Source organism: Phascolarctos cinereus, unplaced genomic scaffold (assembly GCF_003287225.1).
Source record: "Phascolarctos cinereus isolate Bilbo 61053 unplaced genomic scaffold, phaCin_HiC Scaffold_4;HRSCAF=312, whole genome shotgun sequence".
In the NCBI taxonomy this organism is placed as follows: Eukaryota; Metazoa; Chordata; class Mammalia; order Diprotodontia; family Phascolarctidae; genus Phascolarctos; species Phascolarctos cinereus.
Genome location: NW_027555847.1, coordinates 507,749,576 through 507,772,814, shown reverse-complemented (window position 1 = coordinate 507,772,814; position 23,239 = coordinate 507,749,576). Strand labels below are relative to the sequence as shown.

The following is a 23,239-nucleotide window of genomic DNA, read 5'->3' as shown; positions in this document are numbered from 1 at the left end:
ATTTACTCATACTTATGTGCTTTGATTTCTTAGTATAAAATGATACCAAAAGCAAGAATATCCTCTTTTGAATTAGTCCTTGGAATAACGGTCAAAGAAATGGAAGGTCGTTAAGAAGTATGAAATGCTGAAGGGTAATTATGTTAAAATGGACACACAGGGCAGGTAGGCCATGAGAAGGGAGGGGAAGAAGCATTTGCTAAGCACCTACAATGTGCTTAGGCACTGGGCTAAGAGCACCACACTTTAATCACCATCTCTCTTCAGACTTGATAAGAACAGCCCAGGACTTGGAATGCAAGAGCTCTGGGAATACTGACATTAAAGAAGAGGCATTAACATTTGCTTTGCTAAGTGGCAGCAAGATAGCACAGTGGATAGACCACTGGCTGAAGTCAGGAGGACCTGAGTTCAAATACGTCTTCAGACACTTGACACTTACTAGCTGTGTAATCCTGGGCAAGTCACTTAACCCCACTATTTATCCAAAAAAAACAAAAAACGAAAAAAAAAAAACCCAACCCCAAAAATATTTGCTTTGCTACTGAATCCTAAGGAGCATGGAATTTTTCCATCTGACTTGTACATAAAATGTTCCATGTGCTTCCCTTACTAGAATGTGGGCTTGCTAAGAGCAGGGGCTGTGTACTTTTCTTTTTGTATCCTCAGTGTTTAGCACAGTATTTTGCACACAGTTAATTGCTGTATTCATTCACTGAGTTTAGTGTGGATTCAAAAGCGGCAAGTCTGAGCTCTTTAGGACAAGGCAGTGATATCTTGCAGGAATCAGTACTAGATTAAGTATTTTTTAACATGCTGTTGGAACACATGCTTTATCTTCTATATGAAAAACTAAGGAAATTCTTTTGTTTTGTTTTTTTGATCAATAGTAATGGTGCGTTATATAGTGCTATACTCCCCTGGTGACCATTGCCATATAAAATGCACAGTTAGAATCAGAAATAGATACAGAACGATATTTCCCTTTAATTAAGGTAAACTAGTGAGCCTAGCCTCATTACAGCTATACTGTGACCATTAAAGTAGATTCACTAAATTTGATGTGCAAAATGTAGGAAACAGTCTGTCATGACAGTGTTGATTAGGGCCACATTAAAATAGCAAAGCTAGTACTGGGTCTTGTCACTTTAAAATATGTAAAGATAATAAAAATATTCATTTTCTAGTGCCTAAACCATCATGTAAGCCTTTTGTGGTATATGGGAAAGAACAATAGAATAAGAGTCATGAGACTTGAGTTTGAGCAAATCTGTCAAACATTACCCAGCTTTGTGGCCATGGGTAAGTTGTTTAACTATTCTGAGTTTATGTTCTTATTTAATAATAATAAAACCTAACATTTATGTAGCATGCACTATGTGCCAGGAACTGTGTATCAGATTCTTTAATTACATCTTAATTTAATGTACATACATCAGAACTTCAGAAAGAACACAAATCCTATATTTACATTAATTTTTATGTCATTGACACATTCAGTTCATTAACATCATGCCAACTCAAAAATAAAAAAAAATTCTGTGAGGTTAGGGTACCTTATTATGCATTATTCCATCTTCACTCTCTCCTCCCCAGGGCTGTCCATCATCAAATGAAGGTGAACTTTGTTTGCAGGCAAAAATGAGCTAAATAGGACATGGTAAAATATTTAGCTCCTCTCAAACACATTCATTACTAACAGATGTATCTCTTAAAATTTCTTTTTTTCTAAAACAAAGTATTATAGCTAAAAATATATTTATTCTGACATTGCTGTTTTCAGAGTACACTATGAGAAGAAGCCTAAATTCATAACCCTGGCTTTATTAGCAGCACTTTAATCAGCTACACATAATTATAAGAATTACTATCTTAACAAGGAATCCAGTATAATTAAAGAAATATTACTAACAAGGGATAATTCACTAAATACTATGATTAACAAATAGAAACTCCCAGGTATGGAAAGATTCCTTAAAACATAATGTATATTTGCAACTTTCACTGAATAATTTGATACTTATGTATCAAAGCACAATTAAAAATTTTAGCTTACTATCTCCTTCCCAACATTTTAGGAAATACCAACCAATGGCTAGTATTTGCAAATTTTTCATGTTCATAACAATATAATTAAATAGAATACATTCCCTTATTTCTTCTCATTTACTTTTAGTGCCCCAAGTGATTAGCATTTTGTAGGAAATCCTTTTGAACTTTGTTTTTAAAAGTTAAGTTTTTTTTGGCTAGGATAGGTATTAGTGCGTATTAATATTTTATGTTGATAACAGAATTTTCTCCCACATTATCAAACTTGAACATCTTTTAGCAATAAATGGAACATACTGATACTAATGGAAGTCAAAAACAATTGAAAGGATAAGAAACATAGCTCTAGGAAGATATTAGTGATAGTAGCTTCTGGATTATAATCTGGATTTCTTGATTCAGTACAATCTTTTATCCACAATCACTTAACCTCTGTTTGCCTGTTTCCTCATCTATAAAATAATAGCAGCTACCTTCTAGAGTTGTTGTGAGGATCAAATAAGATAATAATTTTAAAGCACTTAGCATAGTCCCTGGTACATAGTGATGTATAAATGTTAGCTGTTATTACTGGTGACCTAATTAGCTCCCATGGGCTTAATTTTCATCTCTATACTGATGACTCACAGATTAATATATCTAGTCTCAGTCTCTTTCCAAGCTTCAATCACTATTGGACAGTTCAAACTGGATGTCCCAGAGATATCTCAAATTTAACAAATCTAAAATGAGGCATTATCCACCACCCCCTAAACTCACTCCTCTTCCAAAATTTCCTATTTCTGTTGAAGGTACCACCATTCTTCTATTCTCCCAAATTCATAAATTTAGCACTATTTGCAACTCCTTCGTTTCATATATTCAATGAGTTGCCAAGTGTGTTTCTACCTCTATAACGTTGCTCACACTTGACTCCTTCTTACATGGCTACCACCTTAGTTCAGGCCCTTACCACCTCTTGTCTAGACTATTTCAATGACCTCCTAACTGATCTTCCTGTAATTTTCATTAAGGGCAGATCTGAACATGTGACTCTGCTAGTCAACAAAGTTCCTAGGGCGACTCTAGGATAAAATATACAGTTCTTTGGTCAGCTTTAAGAGCAGTACAGAACCCGGCCCTAACTCAACTTTCTGTTTTCATTGTACATTACTCCTCTTCCTCTGTGATCCTGACAGACTGGCCTTCTTTCTATTCCTCAAACAGGACACTGTCTTTCCTTTATTTTATTTATCTTACCTGTCTCCTTAGCAAGTAGCAGAGTGCCTGGCACAGAGAGGGTGCTTAATAAGTACGTGGCTGATCAAGCTGCAACATTAACTTTATAATTTAGATAATTGATAACACTTGATAATTTAGGCGAAGTCAGTAATCTAGAACTCTTTTTGAAATTATAACCCTAAAATTAGAACCTAAGCCACTTCTCCAAATAATTTTTTTCAATGATAATATTTTAATGCAATGCTACATTTCCATACAAAGTAGTGGGACTGAGTTTACAAAAAAATTTTTTAGATGGATGAACTTGTAGTGACTCAAGACACAATTGATTTGGTTGAACTACCTAGTTCAGAACTAAAAACCAGATTGAATTTTACAATATAAAAATCTTGACAACTTTTGGAGATATTAATCAGTTTGATAATATAATGCATATAATTTTGAGTGGAAAATTACAGCAAATTTTCATTTAGGGCTTATAACTGTAACTCATTGTTACCCTTGGACATTTCATTTTCAGGGCACTAATTGTGGTCCTCCACTAAGGTCCTACTTCATTATAGCCAGGGATGGGATGAGGGGGCGGAAGGTAGGAAGAGGGGAACATCCAAGGCTTTAATTATCAGCCTACGAACAGACTCTGTATGTTCCCTGAGGATCAGAATTTGTGGTTAGTAACTAACTTTATAGAGAGTTTTAAGGTTTGCAAAGCACTTCACATGCTATTTCATTAAATCTCCACAACAACCCTGTGAAGTAGGTGGTATTATATCTATTTTACACGTGAGGAAACTGAGGCTGAGAGAAGTTTTGATTTGTCTATGGTTACAGAGCTATCTGAGACAGGATATGAATTCAGGTCTTTTGAAGACTCCAAGTCCAGCACCTTGTTCACTTTGTCACCTAGTTGCTGAGGTGCTAAGAGATTAATCACCATAAGACTGGTCACCAGAAGATGATTTTTTCAGGAAATCATGAAACGCAGAGGGATTGAGATATGGATCTATATAAGGAGTTTCCTCTCAATGAAATGACATATCTTTTAAAGTACTGATGTAAAGGAACCTCTTTTCCTCCCTAATATAAAGTTTATGTCACAATAACTCAGAAAAGTTAGGTATAACTTTTTAAGAATGAAAATGAGAGAAATATCAAGTTTTAAAAATATTTTGATGTTTAAAAAATTTATATTTTTATTTTTTTACAATTTCACAAAACTATTTACTATTAAAATAAATTACTCATTTGTGTAACTTCAAATTATGGTACCTATACAACTAGGTGGAAAATATTAGTTACTGTTATAGTAAAGTAATTCACTTCTCATAGATAATGTTTAAAATATATTTTCTGACAAGAGAATTTCGGAATAGAAAACTTTGTAGGAAAAAAATTTAGTCATCTCAACTAAATGAGATGCGTCTTTTCTATTTAGTTTTAATTCACTTTTTTTGGGGGGGCTAGACAGTGGGGTTAAGTAACTTGCCCAGGGTCACACAGCTAGTAAGTGTCAAGTGTCTGAGGCCATATTTAAACTCAGGTCCTCCTGACTCCAGGGCCCTTATGTTACCCACTGTGCCACCTAGCTGCCCCTTAATTCACTTTTAAATGAAAGATTTTTTATTTTAATTTGGAATGAAAATTTTCAGATGCTCCTTGAGGTAATTAAAAATACTTCATGCTGAGGCACTGTAAAACTACAATTGTGAATCTCTGCTTTGTTTATTTATTTTGGGATGCAAAATATCCCTAAATTTTTAAAAGCAAATGTTTTAATCTTACTTTATTCAAATCAAATAATACCTTAACACAATCTATAAGCCAGTTCAAACCTGCCACAACATGAGGCCATGTATGAGGTGCTCCCACTGTATACATGGAGCTTTTTGGTAAAGTAAACGGATACCTATAAAAGCAACAATGATGTAGTTAATACATTAAACAAAAGAGTGGATAAAATAAGTATCTCATAAAAAAATCAATTAATGAACAAGTATTTGTTAAATTCCTACTATGTGCTAGGTACTGGGGATATAAACATAAGGAGTCAAACAATCTTTACTCACAAGTTGCTTACTTTCTCATTGGTGAGACTAGGTTATATTAAAATATATACAGTATAAAAATACAATAAAATATAAATATATACAAAGTAGTTAAATACAAGAGAGTTTTAGAGGGAAGGTGCTAGCAGTTGTGGGTTTTAGGAAAAGTTTTATATAGAAGATTGTGTTTGAGCTGAGTCAAAAAGGAAGAGAGGAAATCTATGAGGTGGAGGTAAACGGGAAGTGTTTTAGAAATGGGGCCTGGACAGTGAAGAGGCACAGAGAGAGGAGATATATGTTAGGAATAGAGAGATTGCCATTTTAGCTTAATCATAAAGTGCTGGAGGGGGTATTATGTATAGGGGCAAGGTTGCATAGGGTAAGCTACACAGAGGAGTTTATTTTATTTTTTTATTTTGGAGGCAATAGGGGTTAAGAGACTTGCCCAGGGTCACACAGCTAGCTAGTAAGTGTCTGAGGCTGCATTTGTTTTTTTTTTTTTGTATGGGGACTAGTTTTATTAGCCTTTAAATAACAGAATAATGAGTTTGTATTTTATACTCAAAGCACTACAGCAGGGAGAGAAGTGTCTACAATAAGATGTTTCCAAAAATTACTTTTTGATACTAATGTATTAATACTAAGTTTTACTAATTTTGCTACTATGACTATTTTTAAGGCTAAATTACTAATAATAGTAATAATAACTGATGTTTTCATCAGGATTTCAAAGCACTTTAAATACATACCTCATTTGAGTCTCCCAGTAAAAACCTTGTTAGGTGCTATTATTATTCCCATTTTACAGATGAAGAAAATGAAGCTCAGAGTGGCTTAGTGACTTGACCAAGGTTGTAGAACTTGTAAGTGGCTAAGGACGGACAGAAAACGTTGTTCTCCATTGCACATATGTATTTATTTTGTGATAAGTCAACTTACGTAGGTAACAGTGAAGGCTCCAAGCCAGTATGGTGGATTGGTGGCTACCTCCACCAACACACAAGAATGATGGAAAATGGGCTTCATTAATAATTCTCTTTATCTATCTAACGCTTAATAATGCAAATGACTTGCCACCAATGCGCCTGAATATTTTGCTGAGGCTGCATTTGAACTCAGGTCCTCCTGACTCCAAGGCCCTTACTTTATCCACTGCACCATCTAGCTGCCCCCTACAGAGGATTTTATATTTATATTTGGATGAGTGAAGAAATAACATAGTAAGAACTTCACTTAAGGAAAAACACTCTGGTAGCAGTGTATATGATGGCCTAGACTGGTGAGAAAATTAAGAAAGGGAGATTAAGGGGTAGCTAAGTGGCGCAGTGGATAGAGCACCGGCCCTAAAGTCAGGAGGACCTGAGTTCAAATCTAGCTTCAGACCAAACATTTGACACTTACTAGCAGTAAGGCCCTGGGCAAGTCACTTAACCCCAATTGCCTAAAAAAAAAAAAATTCTAAAAAAAGAAAGGGAGATTAATTTAAGAGGCCATTGTGATAATTTAGGCAAGAGTCGATGAGGGCTTTAACTAAGGTGGTGCCTGTGGGAGTAGAGAGGAAGCAGATGTGAGAGATGTAGAAACAAAATTTGGCAACCTATTGTTTGGGTATTTCAGGTGAGGGAGACTGAGAGTTGAGGAGATGAATCCCAAATTGCAAAAATGAATGATGAGAAGATCAGGATCATCTTTGACAAAATTGATAAGTTTGGGAGATGGGTAAGTTTAGAAGAAAAGATAATAAGCTCTGTTTTGGACATGTTGAGTTAAAGATGTCTCTGGTACATCCAGTTTGAAATGTCCAATAGTTAATTAGTAATTTGGCACTGAGCTCATAGGGAGAGGAATTACAGAATAACTGGGGATGAAGGTGGGAGGGGGTGGGTTCAGTACACTAGAACTACCATAATTTGGACTGAATGCCTAATCAGCCACATGCTTCCTTGTTTAGCGAATTAATTATTTGTTCCTTACTCAAGTCTCTTTATTGTCAAAAACTTATTTGAATAGATTAGTAGAGCAGAGTAAATACTGTATCAATATATACAAAGTAGTTTTAGGGGGAGGATGCTAGTAGCTTGTGGGTATTAGGAAAACCTTCATGAGGAGGATTTTGTTTGAGTTGTATCAGAAAGGAAGAGAGGAACTTTATGAGGTGGAGGTTAAGAGGGGAGAAGAATCTTGGCAAATTATGGAAGCATCATGGTCAGCTCCGCAACTTCCTTTTGAACAAAAAATTATAATAGTATGGCATTATACTGTCCAAAACCATAAGGGTAACCTGAATACAAGATAACTGTTGTAATTTCATCAATGTAGGGGACTCCCAGTATGAGAACTCTCTCTTCTGAGATAGATTTATGTTTTTATTCCAGTTGCCCTGGACATGGAGAGATCAAACAATTTGCCCATGGTCATAAAGATCCAGGATTTTAACCTTACACTCAGGTAAAAGCCACCTCCCATCTACTATGTCTCATTCATTATTTACTTTGGTAAAAATTTTCTTTTCAACATTCCCATAGACTAACTATGTAATGATGTTTTCAGCCAGATTTGTTTTTATGCTTTTTGGGTGCAAAAGTATGCTCTGACTATTTCTCCCTCTTACATTTTTAGTCCCATGAAAAATGTACCATACAAACCCGAGATCTTTCAAGATTCTTGGAATCTCCTCTTCAAACTTACTATCAGGAAGCTCATAAGAAGGCGATAAGAAGTCAAAAATAAAAGTGAAGATCTTTAGGAAGTCTTTAACAGATGGACTTTGTAGAGATTTCATGTTCACACTGAAGGCATAGCCATTTTCTGTAAGAAACTATAAGAATTGTTATTTTTTTTAAAAGGATAAACTATTTGCTGATTGAAAATCTCCTAAGCAAACAGTTGGAACTTAAAACATCAGTTGGCAGAATACCTCACAGAGTTGTCGAATATACTGTTGAATGAATGCTTTGTCATTAAGTGGTCTAGGGTCTTTGATTTTTTCAACACCGCCAAATATACCAAGCAAACTGTTCCGGGATCCAGGTCCACTAGTTCTGGAAATAAACAAAAGTAATGAAAATAATCTTTTCTGTTCCTCTACATGTATACTGTCTTAGCCAAATCTAGATTAACAGAAGTTTACTTTGACTTAAAAACTATTTCAAAAAGGAGGAAGTACAATTTTACTTAACTCTTTAGAAAAGGAATGGGAAGAGAGGTATTTTTCTTATATCTATAATGTCACAGCACTGTTTCAATTCCTTGGTGGTGGTTATTTTTTGTTTGTGCCATAATACATATTGTTTTCTTGGTTCTGCTGACTTCATTTTGCAGTGGTTAGTATAAGACTTGCCATGCTTCCCTACACTCACCATGCTCATTGATTATAATGGGATATTACTGTGCTGTAGGAAATGATGTACCAAAATTGGTTTAGCCATTTCCAAACAATAGATATCTACTTTGTTTCCAGTTCTCTGCTACCACAAAAAGTGTTACTGTAAATATTTTGGTGTCTGTAGAGCCTTTCTTTTTTGTCAATGACCACTTAGCAGTAGAATAGCTAGGTCCAAGTATATGAACATTTTAGTCATTTTATTTTCATAATTCCAAATTCATTATTAAAGAATGGTTGGTGGCGCAGTGGATAGAGCACTGGCCCTGAAGTCAGGAGGACATGAGTTCAAATTCGGCCTCAGACACATAACACTCACTAGCTGTGTGACTCTGGACAAGTCACTTAACCCCAATTGCCCTCACAAAAAAAAAAAGAATGGTGGGACTAATTCACAACCCCACCAACAATGTACATACATACATACATACTAATGTATATTAATCTGTCCATAACCCTCCATATTGACTGTTTTCATGTTTTGTAATTTTTGCCAATTTGCCCAGTATGAGGTGAAACTTGAGGGTTGTTTTGATATGCTTTTCTCTTATTTTTAGTGACTTAGAGTATTATTTCACATGGTTAATAGTTTGCTTTTATTTTTAGAATTACTTGTTTATATTCTTCAACTACTCTATTGGGGAATGAGTTTTGGTCCTATATATCAAAACCTCATGAGATATTTTGACAAAAAGATTTTTTCCCTTCTTATCCTAGGTCCTTTCTGTTTCTACAAAAGTTTTTCAATTTAATTTAAACAAAATGATTTATTTTACCTTTCGCAATTGCTTACATTTTGCTTATTTTCTGCAAAAAACTCCAGGACAGTCTTTTTTCTCAAGTCAAAAAAGAGTTGGGTTGGCACTAAAATTATTATATTACTCCCCTTAAATCTTTTTTCCCCCTCCTAATCTCTGAAAATCTGTTTTTTTGAAGAAGTATTTTGCAGTAGAATGGCTGAAGATTATTCTTTAGTCATTCTAGCAAACTCTACTTTTCTTAATTGGCCAGTGAATTTAAAAAGAACACAAACTCCCTATTGTTGAACCTTTTATATATAATAATAGCTAACATTTTTATGGCGCTTTATAGTTTACAAAACACCTTACATATATTGTATCTAATTTTATTTTTATAACAACCCGGTATGGTAGGTACTATTATGTTCCTCATTTTTAAATATGAACAAACTGAGGCTGATAAAGGCTAAGTGACTTTCAGTAAGCATCTATGATGGGATTTGAACTTGGGTTTCCTGACTTCAAATCAAATGTCATTATGACCATCATCATTATTACTATTATCATTATTAATGATAGCTAGAGTTTATATTGCACTTTAAGGTTTGCAAAGCGTGTTGCAAGTATTATTTTTTTTTTATTCTCACAACAACCCTGAGAGTTAGGTGCTATTATTATCCATATTTTACAGATGAGGAAACTATAACAGTCAAACTGAGACTCTCCATAACTTTGAACTGGCTGTCCACAATGGACAATGCACTCCCTCCTTACCTCTGTTTCCAAGAATTCCTAGTTTATTTCAAGACTCCACTCACATGCCACATCCTATAGAAAGTCTTTTCTGATACCCTTCCTCCCTTCCTCCAGCTGTGAGTGCCATCTTAATTCTGAAATTGCCTAATATTTACTTATCTGTGAGGATGTTGGTTCACCCTTGGACCACTTTGTTTTTGACTTTGTATCCCTAACACTTAGCTCAGTGCTTTGTAGTCACTTAACAAATGTCTGTTGAATTGTTTTTTGAAGCTAATTTTTAGTTGAAAGTAATTTTATCCCTCATTTTCACTTGCTGCCACCTACCTTTCAGATATCAAAGTGTTAGAATTTTGGAAGGACCTTAGAAAGAGGCAGTTTAGCATATAGATTTTACTGATATGGAAACTGAGAGGTTAATGACTTATCCAAAGTTACATTATGAGTAATAAAACTTGACTAGAACCCAGATCTTATTCAGCCCGTCTTTATTTTCACTACAGTATAAATTCCCTTTTGTGCTCTTTTCTCTATTTGATCTCTTCTAAGTATCCATGGATATTCAGTTTTTTTCTGTGTGCTACAAATAATACATTTCTTTCAGTAATGTATACCAATACTTTAAATGAATTAATAATGCAGTAATTTAAATTCTCAATTCCCAAAGAACTAAAGAATGAATTAGCTCTCTAGAAAACAAAAAACAGATCTCTCTTATCTAGGATCCAATTCAAAAATTTCATGGAAGGCAAAACATATCTCTTATTTCATATAATTTTGTGAAACATATGACCACCCCCTCACAATAAAAAAAATTAAATGTTCTTTTATGAATAAACCATTATAACTTTGTTTAGAAGCTACTATCTTTCATACACTTACTGACATACTGGATAGGCAGCTAGATAGTACAATAGATAAAGTGCCCAATGTGCAGCCAGAAAACCCTTGGTTCAAATCCTGCTTTAGATACTTATCATCTATGTTTCTCTGGGCAAATCATTTAACCTTGCTGTGCCTCAGTTTCCTTATCTGTAAAATTGGATAACAGCACCTTCTTCAGGGTTATTTTGAGTTAATATATGTTAAATGAGTTAATATATCTTAAGGGGCTTTGCAAACCTTAAAGAGTTATATAAATATTAGCTATTAACTATGATCTCTGGGAGCTTGCATCTTTGATCATTTTCTCTATTTCGGTAATCTTCAATCTCTCCTTATCCACTGTCTCTACATTTGCTTTGTATAAATATGCTCAGGTATCATCTATCAAGAAAACAGAAACCAAAACTTTTCAACCTTGTCACACCTTTAAGCTGTTCTCTACCTTTCCTCATTTCTGTAGCCAGAAGGCTGTTGACACTCCTTTTCTTATCTCTTCACTTTCTACTTTTTAGCTCTTTGAAATCAAGTTTCTACTGTCTTCAAGGTTACCAGCAACCTCTTTTAACGTTAAATCTAATAGCTTTTTCTTAGTTCCTATACTTCTAGAGACCTCAGTACTTCTGGATTGCCAACCCCCATCCTGAATACTCTATCTTTTCCCAGTATTTTTCATGATGCTATTCTCTTGGTCATCTTCTTACCTGTTAAGAGTTTCTCCCGAGTTTCTGTCTTAGGCCCTCTTCTGTTTCTACACTCTCTTGGGATTTCATTAGCTACCATGGTTTTAATTACTCTCTACCTGGACAACCGGTAAAGCTGTATATTCCAGTTCTAATTTCTCTCCTGAACTCCAGCCCTGTGTTACTGCTTATTGATATCTCTATCTGCACGTTGTATAGGTTATCTCAAACCCAACATGTCCAAAACATAACTAATTATATATTCCCCCCAACCCATTTCTCCTCCTTATTTTTGATTCTGTTGATGGGTATCACCCACCATCTTTCTAGTCACCCAAAGTTGCAACCTTGGACTCTTCCTTCTCTCAACATCCATGTCTAATGTGCCATCTATTGTAGATTCTACCTTTGCAATTCCTCTCACATCTACCCCTTTCTCTTTACTTACACAAGTTTCTTCTCTAGTTTAGGAATATATCATTTCTGTCCTAGACTGGCACAACAGCCTAATGCTATTTAGGCTCCCTGCTTTCAGTCTCTCTCCTTTCTTTCCTTTTTTTTTTTTTTGGTAGGCAATGGGGTTAAATGACTTGCCCAGGTTCACACAGCTAGTAAATGTCAAGTGTCTGAGGCTGGATTTGAACTCAGGTCCTCCAGCTCCAGGGCCAGTGCTCTATCCACTGCGCCACCTAGCTTATGTCTCTCTCCTTTCTAACCCATATTCTACACAGCTGTCACATTAACATTCCTAAATTGTAGGTCACTCTCCTAGTCAACTTTCATGATCTCCGTATTGCCTCGAGATTAAAATGGAACTCTTCAGCTTGGGATTTAAAGGCCTCCATAACCTGGCTGCAATCTACCTTTTTAGATTTATACTGTAGGTTCCAGCTTAACTGGCTACAGAGGCTGTGTCTTATACTGCTTTTGGATCCTCAAAACCACAATACAGTGCCAGGCATGTGGAACATATTCAATAAATATTTTTTGCTGGATTGGAAAAAAAAAAGCCAATATTAATATTACCTTTTACCAAAGAAGCTGATTTTCCTTTCAGAAGTGGATGTGCCAGGTGTAAGTCTACTTGTATTTAACTTCCCAAAGGTTGGTCTTTCTTTCCTTTAAGAAAAAAGAAATTATAACTCTATAAAACAAAATTCTCTAGAAATAAATGCAATTTCACTGTTTATTATGATGCAACTGCTTTTACTTAAGAACACACAACGGACTGTCAGAAAGAAACTACATCAGGCACTTTTTCACTTCTGATATAATTTCAAGTTTTGTCTTTCGGAGGAACCTGTGTTAGTTTTAAAATGACCAAAGTTTTGTTAAGAAGTTTTTTGCAACAGCAAACTCTACAATAGCCAGAAGTATAGAAGTTTCTAAACAGAAAGTAAAACTTAAGATTGAATTAAAACAATCAATAACAAGTGACGCTTAGTGTGAAGTACCATTTATCCCTAAGTGTTTGTATATAAAATACTTGTGAAAAGAAAGAATTTGGAGAAGGATTTTAAGTTTATACACATATATGCATGTGTGTGTGTGTCTGTATATAAATGCGTGAGTGTGTTTAATCAATATTTCTATTGTTTAGATTAGTGCTATTTTAGAGGCAGCCAAGTGGTTCAGTACGTAAGAGCTAGGCCTAGAGTCAGGAAGACAAGAGTTCAAATCTGGCCTCAGACATGTGACCCTAGGGCAAGTCACTTAACTTTTGTTTGCTTCAGTTCCTTCAAATATAAAATGAGGATAACAGCACCTATCCTGCAGGGTTGTTGTGAGGATCAAATGAAATACTTTTTGTAAAGGGCTTAGTATAGTGCCTAGCACATAGTAGGGGCTACACAAATTTTTATTCCCTTCCCCGACCCTATTCTAATGCTGCATGGAAGCAATAGTGGATTTTTGAAGACTCTGCAAACTTCAGTAAATTAGAAAAGCTTGAATATAGCAAAGAGACACACTACTGTTGTTCTTTTGTTGTTGTTTGTCCTTCGTTCTTGAAGAGAACCATGACACCAGGGACGTGATGCCATAACTTGCAAGGGAATTGGATTTAAGTGAGGGAGGGCTGTGCAAGGTTAACTGCCTCACTTTCTTCTCCAGAGCCCTCTGGGTCTACTGGCAAGACTGAGATCAGGAGGACTGGAGATGGCCCCTGATATACTGTGCTAGTCCTCTGAGGGATAGCCTAGTTAAGTTTGGAAAAAGCTCGTACCAAAATTTTAGCCTCCGGGTGAGTTTACAGCAATTTTTGCAGTTATACAACTTGTGAAGACTACTGTGGCAAACAGTGATGGAAGCAATACCTAAATTATGAAATAATGGATCCGTAAAGGATTGAAGCTGAATAAGCTGAAAAAGCATTTTATACTAAATCATATATATTCATACAGCACTTTACAGTTATAATTGGACAATGGAAATATTATCCTCATTTTTCTTTTTTCATTCTGAACATAATGGTATCTCTATTTCTCCTCTCACCCACCTCTCTTCCTCCTCCACAGTTCTTGCCTAATTTCCTTTTGAATTTGATGTTTTTTCCACACCAGATTTTGTGTTTGTTCAGTACTCTTTTGTACAGTTTAGGTGAAAGCAAGGTTTATATCAGGGAAGGGAATAAACATTTATATAGTGGCTACTATATGCCAGGCACTGAGCTAAACACTACAAATATTATCTCATTTGATCCTCACAATCAAACAACCCCAGGAGATAGGGTCTGTTTTTAACCCTCACTTTATAGTTGAGGAAAATGAGGCAAACTGAGGTTAAATGACTTGCCCTGGGTCACATAGCTGTTAAGTGTCTGGGGCTGAATTTGAACTCAGGTCTTCCAGACTCCAGGTCTAGTACTCTGTCCACTGAGCCACCTAGCTGCCTGTTATACCCACTTCCTCCACTGTCTTCTTTCATATACCCCAATTATATGAAATAGCAAGTTCCATCTCCTTAGTGTATTTCCTATTCCTTTTATTTTATTTTATTTTATTTAAGATCACCCAAACTGAACAAAACCACCACAAAGCCCTTGTCTTACTGAACACTCTGACCCTTGAAGACATTAGGACTTTGAGGGGACACTTGTCCCTTTCAACATACAGTCCTTTCCAACTGATCCAATTATTTGCCTTTCTAGCTTCCTCTTGGCTCTTGTGTTTGCATTTTAAATATTCTATTTAACTCTTGTCTTTTTAAAAATCAGGAATGCTTGAAGTCCTGTGTTTCAAGGTTCACCCAATCCCTCCTTTGCCCCACCCCCAGTCCTGCATAAATTATTTTTGGCTGTAAGACTGTATCTTTTGCCTTTGGAATACTTTATTCCAAGCTCTCCTGTCCTTTAAAACGGTAGCTGCCAAGTAGTGTATGAACCTGACTGTAGTTCCTTGGTACTTCAAAAGCTGTCTGCAGACAATATTTTTCTTTAACTTGGAAGTTCTGGATTTTGATTATGGTTCCCATGATATTCCTGAGGTTTTTTTCCAGGATGAATTCTATTTTCATTTTGCCTTCTGATTTTAATAGCTCTGAGCAATTTTTTTTTTATATGAGGCAGTTGGGGTTAAGTGACTTGCCCAGAGTCACACAGCTAGTGAGTGTTATGTGTCTTTGAACTCAGGTCCTCCTGATTCCAGTACCAGTGTTCTAGCCACTGCGCCACCTAGCTGCCCCTCTGTTGGAATGTGATATCCAAGTTTTTTTTCCTGATACATCTAATTATTCTTAGATCATTACTCCTCGGCCAGTTTTCTAGGTCAGTTGTTTTTGATCAGAGATACCTTACACTTTCTTCTATTTTTTGTCTTTTGATTTCAATAATTCTTACTTTTTAACAGAATCATGTATTTTATTTATTTATCCATTCCTTTATTTATTTTAGCTCATTCTCAGGGAGTCTTTTACTTGGGTAAGAATTCGTGCCTCTTCTACTAAACTGTTTATTCTCCTTCTAATTCTATCCTCTAGAGCAGAGGTGTCAAATTTGCAAGCCAACCAAGAGGCCTTCAGGAAACCAGATTAAAAAGTAACTGGGAAATGTTTAGCAAAATAAATAAAAATATAACACAACATAGATGTTAATAAGTGATTTTCTAAGTCAATATGCAGTCATAGAAATCTGTTTCTATTTGTTTGACACTACCACTCTAGAGCTCTCATTTCACTTATAAGATTATAAGATACTTTTTTATCTTCTTTCATCTCTTCCAGGAATTCTAATAGACCTTGAGGGCAAACTATCTGTAGCTCTGCCCATAAGTGCTATGCAGTGACTACCTTGTAGGCTTGTGTCTTAGACATCTGTTTATTTATATATCAAGTTTTGTTGCAGTCTCTCTCCCTCTCCTACCCCAAGTCAGAGATTTTGTCAGGGCTAAGCTGCAACTGGCTCCATGCGAGGATGCAATGGTAGGCTCTGTTTAGCTCTGATTCATATAGTCTGAGGTTCTGTCACAGACTCACCCCTCCAAAGGGACCTGCTTTGCATAAAGTGCTGGTGGGTCCCAGGCTTACAATATCCTTTGGATACAGAGCACTATATTCAGAGCGCTAAGCTCTTTGAGTTTGTCAGGGTTGGTTCTGTCCTGGAGCTGAAAACTTTTAGATCCCCTGCCTTTTCCCTAGGAGTTTTGCTAGCTATTTTGGTTCACACTCTGGGGGTATTTACCACCCCTCCCCACGTCCCTTCCCCACTAGAGTGCTCCTGTCTTCTGGCTAGGCATGCTCCATTGTGCTGGGGTCAACCAGGTCCAAGTGACCAAAGGGGACACTCAGAAGCCCAGAAGGGGATCCCAGGCAAAATAAGTGGAATGAGGCAAGACTTCCCTAGTGCTGTGCTTGCCTCATTCTAGTTCTTTTGTCTGCTTTTTAGGCTTCTGGGTGTCCTCTTTTGTAAACTGCGGTTAGATGACTATTTTCTAATCATTATTTGGTTTGGCATGCTTTTGTACTTTCTGCAGTACTTATGTGGAAACTGGGCTGATCTGCTACCTTTTACTGTACCACGTTGACCAAAGTCCCCTGTTATCCCCATTTTAAAGATGAAGAGACAAATAGGTAAGTAAATTATTGAAGGTTACACAGGTAGTAAGTGGTTGAGATAACATTCCATGGTGAATGACTATTAGAACTATTGTCATCGATTTTCATTCTGGTCTGATTGTCAAATACGTTGATATGAAAAGTGTGCTAAATGAAAGCATGCCAATTTACTGCAGGCCACGTGAAAAAGGTCATCTAATAATTGAATGTAAGATTGTCACAAGCCAAGTTTTCTAACTCTGGTGATCATATTTTTATAGAAAAGCAATAAAGAATGGTGTGATAAATAACTCTGAGATACTACTAACCAAGCTTGCAGAGTGTACTACTAACCAAAATTGAAGACACCCTCACCCACCTAGTGGCAGCTTTAGGAATTACAGGCATAGCACTTAGGAGGGCATAGGTAGTTTTTCTATGAATTACCATTATCTCTTCTAAATGAGAGCAAATCCTAGGTCTACCTTATAATAATCTAAATGATATGGTACATAATTTTCTGATAAACTGCATCTTAGTTTTAACCTATATTTAGATGACAACTGACACAGACGAAATATCCCCTTATGACACTAAATGTAGTTCAGTGTTCATTGACCGAAGATCAGGTTAAGGGGCTGTGAGAAGTGAGCAGTAGGCAGGCCTGAGTCCTTGCCACTCATCACAATATAATCTTCACTTTCAGAATCTTCCAATTGCACAGATTTCTTTCCCTCCAACACTAACACAGACAAGGATCAATGTCAGTAATACTTACGTTTGTGGGGTATAAAGACCTTGTTTATTGAAGTCCTGTGATCTCAAGGCCTGCATAGACTGGCGGCCAGCAGCACCAATGGAAACAGAGCTGCGCTTCATCCCTGTGAGCTGAGTAAATGAAATTAATGTTAGTGTGGAGAGGGGTGGGGAGGCGAGGGGGCAAAGTAATAAGTATGGAAGCAATTACCAACCTTCTTAAAAAAAAAATAGAAAGGTCACTGCTTCTGTCAATGAGACTTCTATTTACCTAGACTCTCATGCATAAAATCTCCTTCTAATTTTTCTTTCCTACTTCCCTTTGTCAAGGGCTCTTTTAAGATACTAAGTGCTGTTCATTTGACTGCTTGTAATGTCCTACTGCTAATCCCTCAGTGCTACCGCTTTAGTTCTGGGGCTTATTGTTCTGGGTTTGAATTATTGCAACAACCTTCTAACTGCTGATAAGCTTGTCCCACTTCAATCTGTTCCTCATACTGTTGATTTTTTGCCTTCTTTAGGAAGAGATTTCAAATGCTTTTTTTGTCTAAATTCCTTAGCCAGACATTCAAAGCTCTTTCTAGTATGGCACCTTTAGTCATATTATAGTCATACTGTGCTTCCCCACATACTCTATGTCAACAGTTCTTTACCTAGGATCTACAGAGTCTCAAGGGCTGTGCCACCTAGCTACCCTAAATACCTCTACACTTCTATTACCCTAATTATCTTTCTCTGTTCAGAATTGTTTTTTTTAATAATTAATTTATTTTTAGTTTTCAACATTCACTTCCATAAGATTTTGAGTTTTGAATTTTCCCTCCCTCCGTCTCCTGCCTCCTTCCCAAGATGGCATGCAATCTGATATAGGCTCTACTTATACATTCATATTAAGCATACATTTATATTAGTCATTGTGTAAAGAAGAATTAGAACTAATGGGAGCAACCATGAGAAAGAAATAAAACAAAACAACAAAAGGACAGCAAATAGTATGCTTCCATCTATATTCAGACTCCATCATTCTTTCTTTGGAAGTGGATAGCATTTTCTCTCACGAGACTTTTGGAATTGTCTTAGATCCTTACATTGCTGAGAAGAGCTAAGTTTATCAGTCAGTCATTGCACAATGTGGCTATTACTATGTACACTTCTCCTGGTTCTATTCATTTCACTCAGCATCAGCTCATATAAGACTTTCCAGGTTTTTCTGAAGTCCGCCAGCTCATCATTTCTGTACAACAGTATTCCATTACATTCACATGCTACAACTTGTTCAGCCATTCCCCAATTGATGGGCATCCCCTCAATTTCCAATTCTTGGCCACCACAAAAAGAGCTGCTATAAATATTTTTGTACATATGGGTCCTTTTCCTGTTTTCATGATCTCTTTGGGATACAGACCTAGAAGTGGTTCCTTGTTCAGAATTGTCATAGCATTTTATATCTTTCTTATGCACTATTTCGGATCATCATGGAGTAGCAAAATAATCAGACTGATTAATTTTTTTTTATCACATTTATGGTTAATTGATTTTGTCCTATAACTGCTGAAGTCATGATTTCTTTGTCTCTGAACTTAGTTCAGAAATTCAGCTATCCTATAACGAGTTAAGTTTAGAAATCCAGTTCTCCTATTAATCACTGTTTTATTCTTGTGTTAAGGAAATCTATAACCCTTGAAGGAGGCAGGTGGACACCAGGGAGTCTGATTCAGTACCTTTATGCCACCAAACTATCCTTCAAGGATGTCTGGTTTGTTACCAAAGAAATCTGGTTTGCCGTCTCTGTCCCTGCAGATGCACGTGCAGCTGGACTCAAACAATGATCATTTCTTAGTCACAGGTGGGAAGAAGGGGGTTGTTTGCTAGTCTTCATTCCCAATTGCCATCCAATCATATTTTCTTCCATTTATGATGCTAGCCTTCCTACTTTCTGTATGCCCCAAAACTATAAAAGCAAGCTGTCCCCCTCATTCAGGGTCTTAGCTTTGCTCAGGAAGCTGAGATCCTATTTATTGGTAAAGTTGTGCTTTATCAATAAATTGATTATGCTTGGAACTTTGTGCCTCAGTCTACCTTAATTTTAACTGTTACAGTAGTTTTCTTAATTCCTATTAGACTGTACTAAGCAAGAAGCCAGCGAAACAATGTATGTAAACTCTGTAAATTGTCAAGTGCTATACAGCTGTCAGTTAAAGTTATTCCTCAAAGGTGGAATTTTGCTTTATCCATCTTTGTATCATCCTCACGGCTCAGTGCAATTCTAGGGACATGGTGTTTCTTATGAATCTGATAAATGTTCTCATTTTGATCATCGACTCTAGATTTGATATACTGCTCATCTTTGATTAATTCAGTTTTTAATAGCAAAAAGGGAAAAAAGCACTTTTCAAGCTTATAACAATAGCTACACCATTTTCTTTTTTAAAAGTTTCCAGTGGAGAAACCATTGCCTTTCATTACATTTAAAACTCTTTCACATGTTGTTTACTATGGGCACAGAGCTGAGTCATATAAATAAGAAAACCAACAATCCTTACTAACAAAGAACTCACAAGCTGATTGGCAAGATGAGTAATTTCAGAAAGTGGTACAACATAATAAGAGGCAAAGGAGAGATTAAAACAAAGTGCTGGGGTAACATTTGAGGAGAGATGTCTTTTTCCTGTTGTCCTTTTCATTTTCTCCTGTAATTCAAATGTCTCTTTAGCAACGTACTCTGGGGATAAGAAGGCGTAAAATTAAAGACAAAACCCACAGAAATTGTTTATATGGGTTAACAAGATATAGGTGGTCTATGCAGACTAGAATCCTACAGAGATGGGTCTTATTTTGAGATCCCTGGGTCTAGAAGACTGGTTCCAGACCAGGTTCCTTTTTGTGGCTCCCTGACAGTAACAGACACCTAGCCAGTATTTTGAGATGTCCAAAGTGTTATAAAACATAAATTATGTCATTTAAGTATAATGCTGTGAGGTATGTACTATAGGTATTAGTTATTATTACATTTTGCAGAGTAACAATTTGCCCAAACCATAGTGTGCATGAAGGGGAGAAATACATAATGAGATTGTAAAGATAGGGAGTAATTTTTAATAAAGCTGGTAAGGTCCTATAGAATCTCAGAGTTTTGAGGCCATCTCTTCTAATAAAAATTCTAAACAAAAATTCCCTTACCACTTTCCGCATCATAACTGACAAGATGGTTATCCAGCTTTTGCGTGAAGACTTTTTGAGGGGGAGCCTGCTAACTTCCAGAACAGCTCATTCTACTTTCAGATAGTTTATCAAGTCTTATTTTAAATATTTTAAATTTTTTTCCCAATTGCACATAAAAACAATTTTAACATCCTCCCTCCAATTTTGAGTTCCAAATTTTTTTCTTCCCTCCTCTCCCCCGTTCATTGAGAAGACAAGCAATTTGAAAGAGTTTTATTTTAAACCAGTGATAACCCTGAAGGTCCCTGTAATTGATTCTGTGTCTACCTCATCTCCTCATATGTGAGGTTCCTGGGATGTAAACCATCTTTAATTTAACAGGTTAATCCTGGATATCAGATGTGAGATTCAAATCCAGGTTTTTCTCCTCTTTTGAGTGATATTTCAAGCCCCTCACATTATTCTATGGGCTCATTACACATTTCTCTCCCTTATACATCCTTCTTTCCAGCCAAAGTAACCTGTTTATTGTATATATCATTCTATCTCCATGTTTATTACCTTTTCCCAGGATGTCTTCTCATTTCTGGAATGTACTCCTTACCTCTCTGCTTCTTAGAATCCTTAGCTTCTTTCTGAAGCTCACCTTAAAGCTCACAGGATTCCCCAGATATAAGTGCTCCCTTCTCTCAATTTACCCAATTTTTTTTTTAAATGGCAGCTGAATGGTGCAGTGGTTAGAAGGCTGGACATGGCCTCAGGAAGACCTGAGTTCGGATTTGGATTCAGTTACTTACTAGCTAAGTGATCCTCACCCTTTGCTTCAGATTTGTCATCTGCAAAATGGGGATAATAACAGCACCTACCTCTCAGGGTTGTTGGGATGAGATATTTGTAAGGAATTTGGCAAATCTTAAGGCGCTATATAAAAACTAGCTATCATTTTTATTAACATGGTGTTTATCCCAATAGAATGTAAGCTCCCTGGCACTCTCATTTGTCTCCATATCCCCAGTGCCTAGGATCTAGTAAGGCTTTAAGAAACGATTGCTGAATGAACATATGACAAGTCCAGTACTCTATCCACCACATAATTCTGTGTCCCAAGGTCTAGTGCCAGCTCACCATTGAACTTCCTTTGCCACCTTCATCACTTCTCACAGGGTCTCATGCAATAATCCCCTAACTGGGTCTCCCTGTCTCAAGTCTGTCCTCATTCCAATTGGCCCTTAAACAGTAGCCAGAATGATTTTCCTAAAGTACAGATCTGACTATGTCACTCTGCTACTCAATAAATAAAATGCACTGCCTCCAGTACAAAATATAGATTCCTATTTGGTATTTAAAGCCCTTCACAGCATGCCTTCAATTTATCTTTACTCCCTTTACACATTACTCCCATTCCCTTACACATTAGTTATGCTAAACTGGCCTTCTTGTTCCTCCTTACACATAATACTCCATATCTACTATCTCTACTCTCATCTTAACTCTAAGATCCCCTCTTTTCCAAAGTGCCACCATCTATTATGAAACCCTTCCTGATACCCTCCAGTTGCTAATGCCTTTCCCACAAAATTAACTTACATTTTGTATCTACTTATATAAGTTCTCACTTACATAATTTGAGGGAGCAGTGACAGTTTCAATTTTGCCTTTGTGTACCCTAGGACATTAGTAGTAGGTACTTAATAAAATATTTGACAATTGATTAGTATTAATAATGTTCACTTAAATATGAGTTGAATAAAGCAAAAATGCTTTTAGTGTTAGTTGTATTTAGCATTAGTATTTAATTTAGTATTAGCTGAATAAAGCAGAAAGACTTTTTCTAGTCTCCAGTTCCCAAAAGACTTAGTTCCATTTCCCTGGTTAACACTGTAACAATTTTATCCCAGGATCCAGTTTCTACCAAGCTGCTTCCCTTTTCTCACTTACTGTCCTGTATTCTACTTCGAGGTGTTTGGTGGGAGCCAGACAGCTTTGCAACAGAGCTAGAAGGGACAGTGGGGATCACGTCGTCAAGACTCCTCATGCATAGTGCAGAATAAGAAGCTGCGACTCAGACAGATGAAGCTCAAACAGGTGATAAGTGGCAGATCAGAACTTGGACCCACAACACCTCTGGCTGCAGAATGCAATGCTCTTTCTATTCCACCTGGGCCAAAAAGCACCCATGCCCCCTGCAATCCATCCCCCCACCCCCAGCTGTCTCACTGACTTTCCTAAAGCACAGTTCCTCTACTCAGTAAATTTCAGTGGCTCCATATTAGCCCCATGATCAAATATAAAAGCTGCTTGACTTTTAAAGGCTTTCCTACCTTTCTAGTTTTCTTGCACTTTAAGAGTAAGACAGACACGGGTACTTGGAACGAGGAGGGCAGGGGCCGGGAAGGATCCTGGAGCCGCCAAACACCAGGACCACAGCAACACCCCCGCCTCCGGCGCGGCTGCCGCCTATCCGCTTCGAATTTTTAAAATAACCGCGGCATCTTTCGTCATCGCGTCACGACGGGCGCGCTCTCCGTGCGTGCG

The 23,239-nt window shown here is 36.7% G+C and overlaps 1 protein-coding gene across 2 annotated transcripts in view; it reads right to left on the bottom strand.

The window, feature by feature from the left end:
* Positions 1–23,239, bottom strand: part of NDC80 (NDC80 kinetochore complex component) — a 49,125-nt gene extending 25,886 nt beyond the window's left edge. Inside the window, exons 1-7 of one of the 2 annotated variants that reach the window (XM_020970685.2) lie at positions 23,026–23,239; positions 17,565–17,674; positions 12,785–12,877; positions 8,233–8,356; positions 8,004–8,133; positions 5,103–5,176; positions 1,557–1,646 (exon numbers count right to left, since the gene is read on the bottom strand). In XM_020970685.2, coding sequence (XP_020826344.1) covers positions 1,557–1,646; positions 5,103–5,176; positions 8,004–8,133; positions 8,233–8,356; positions 12,785–12,877; positions 17,565–17,665 — 612 coding nt within the window. In that variant the 5' untranslated portion in view covers positions 17,666–17,674; positions 23,026–23,239. Of the gene's footprint in view, positions 1–1,556; positions 1,647–5,073; positions 5,177–7,960; positions 8,134–8,232; positions 8,357–12,784; positions 12,878–17,564; positions 17,675–23,025 lie in introns of both variants that reach the window. The other variant, XM_020970684.2, reaches the window with a different exon arrangement.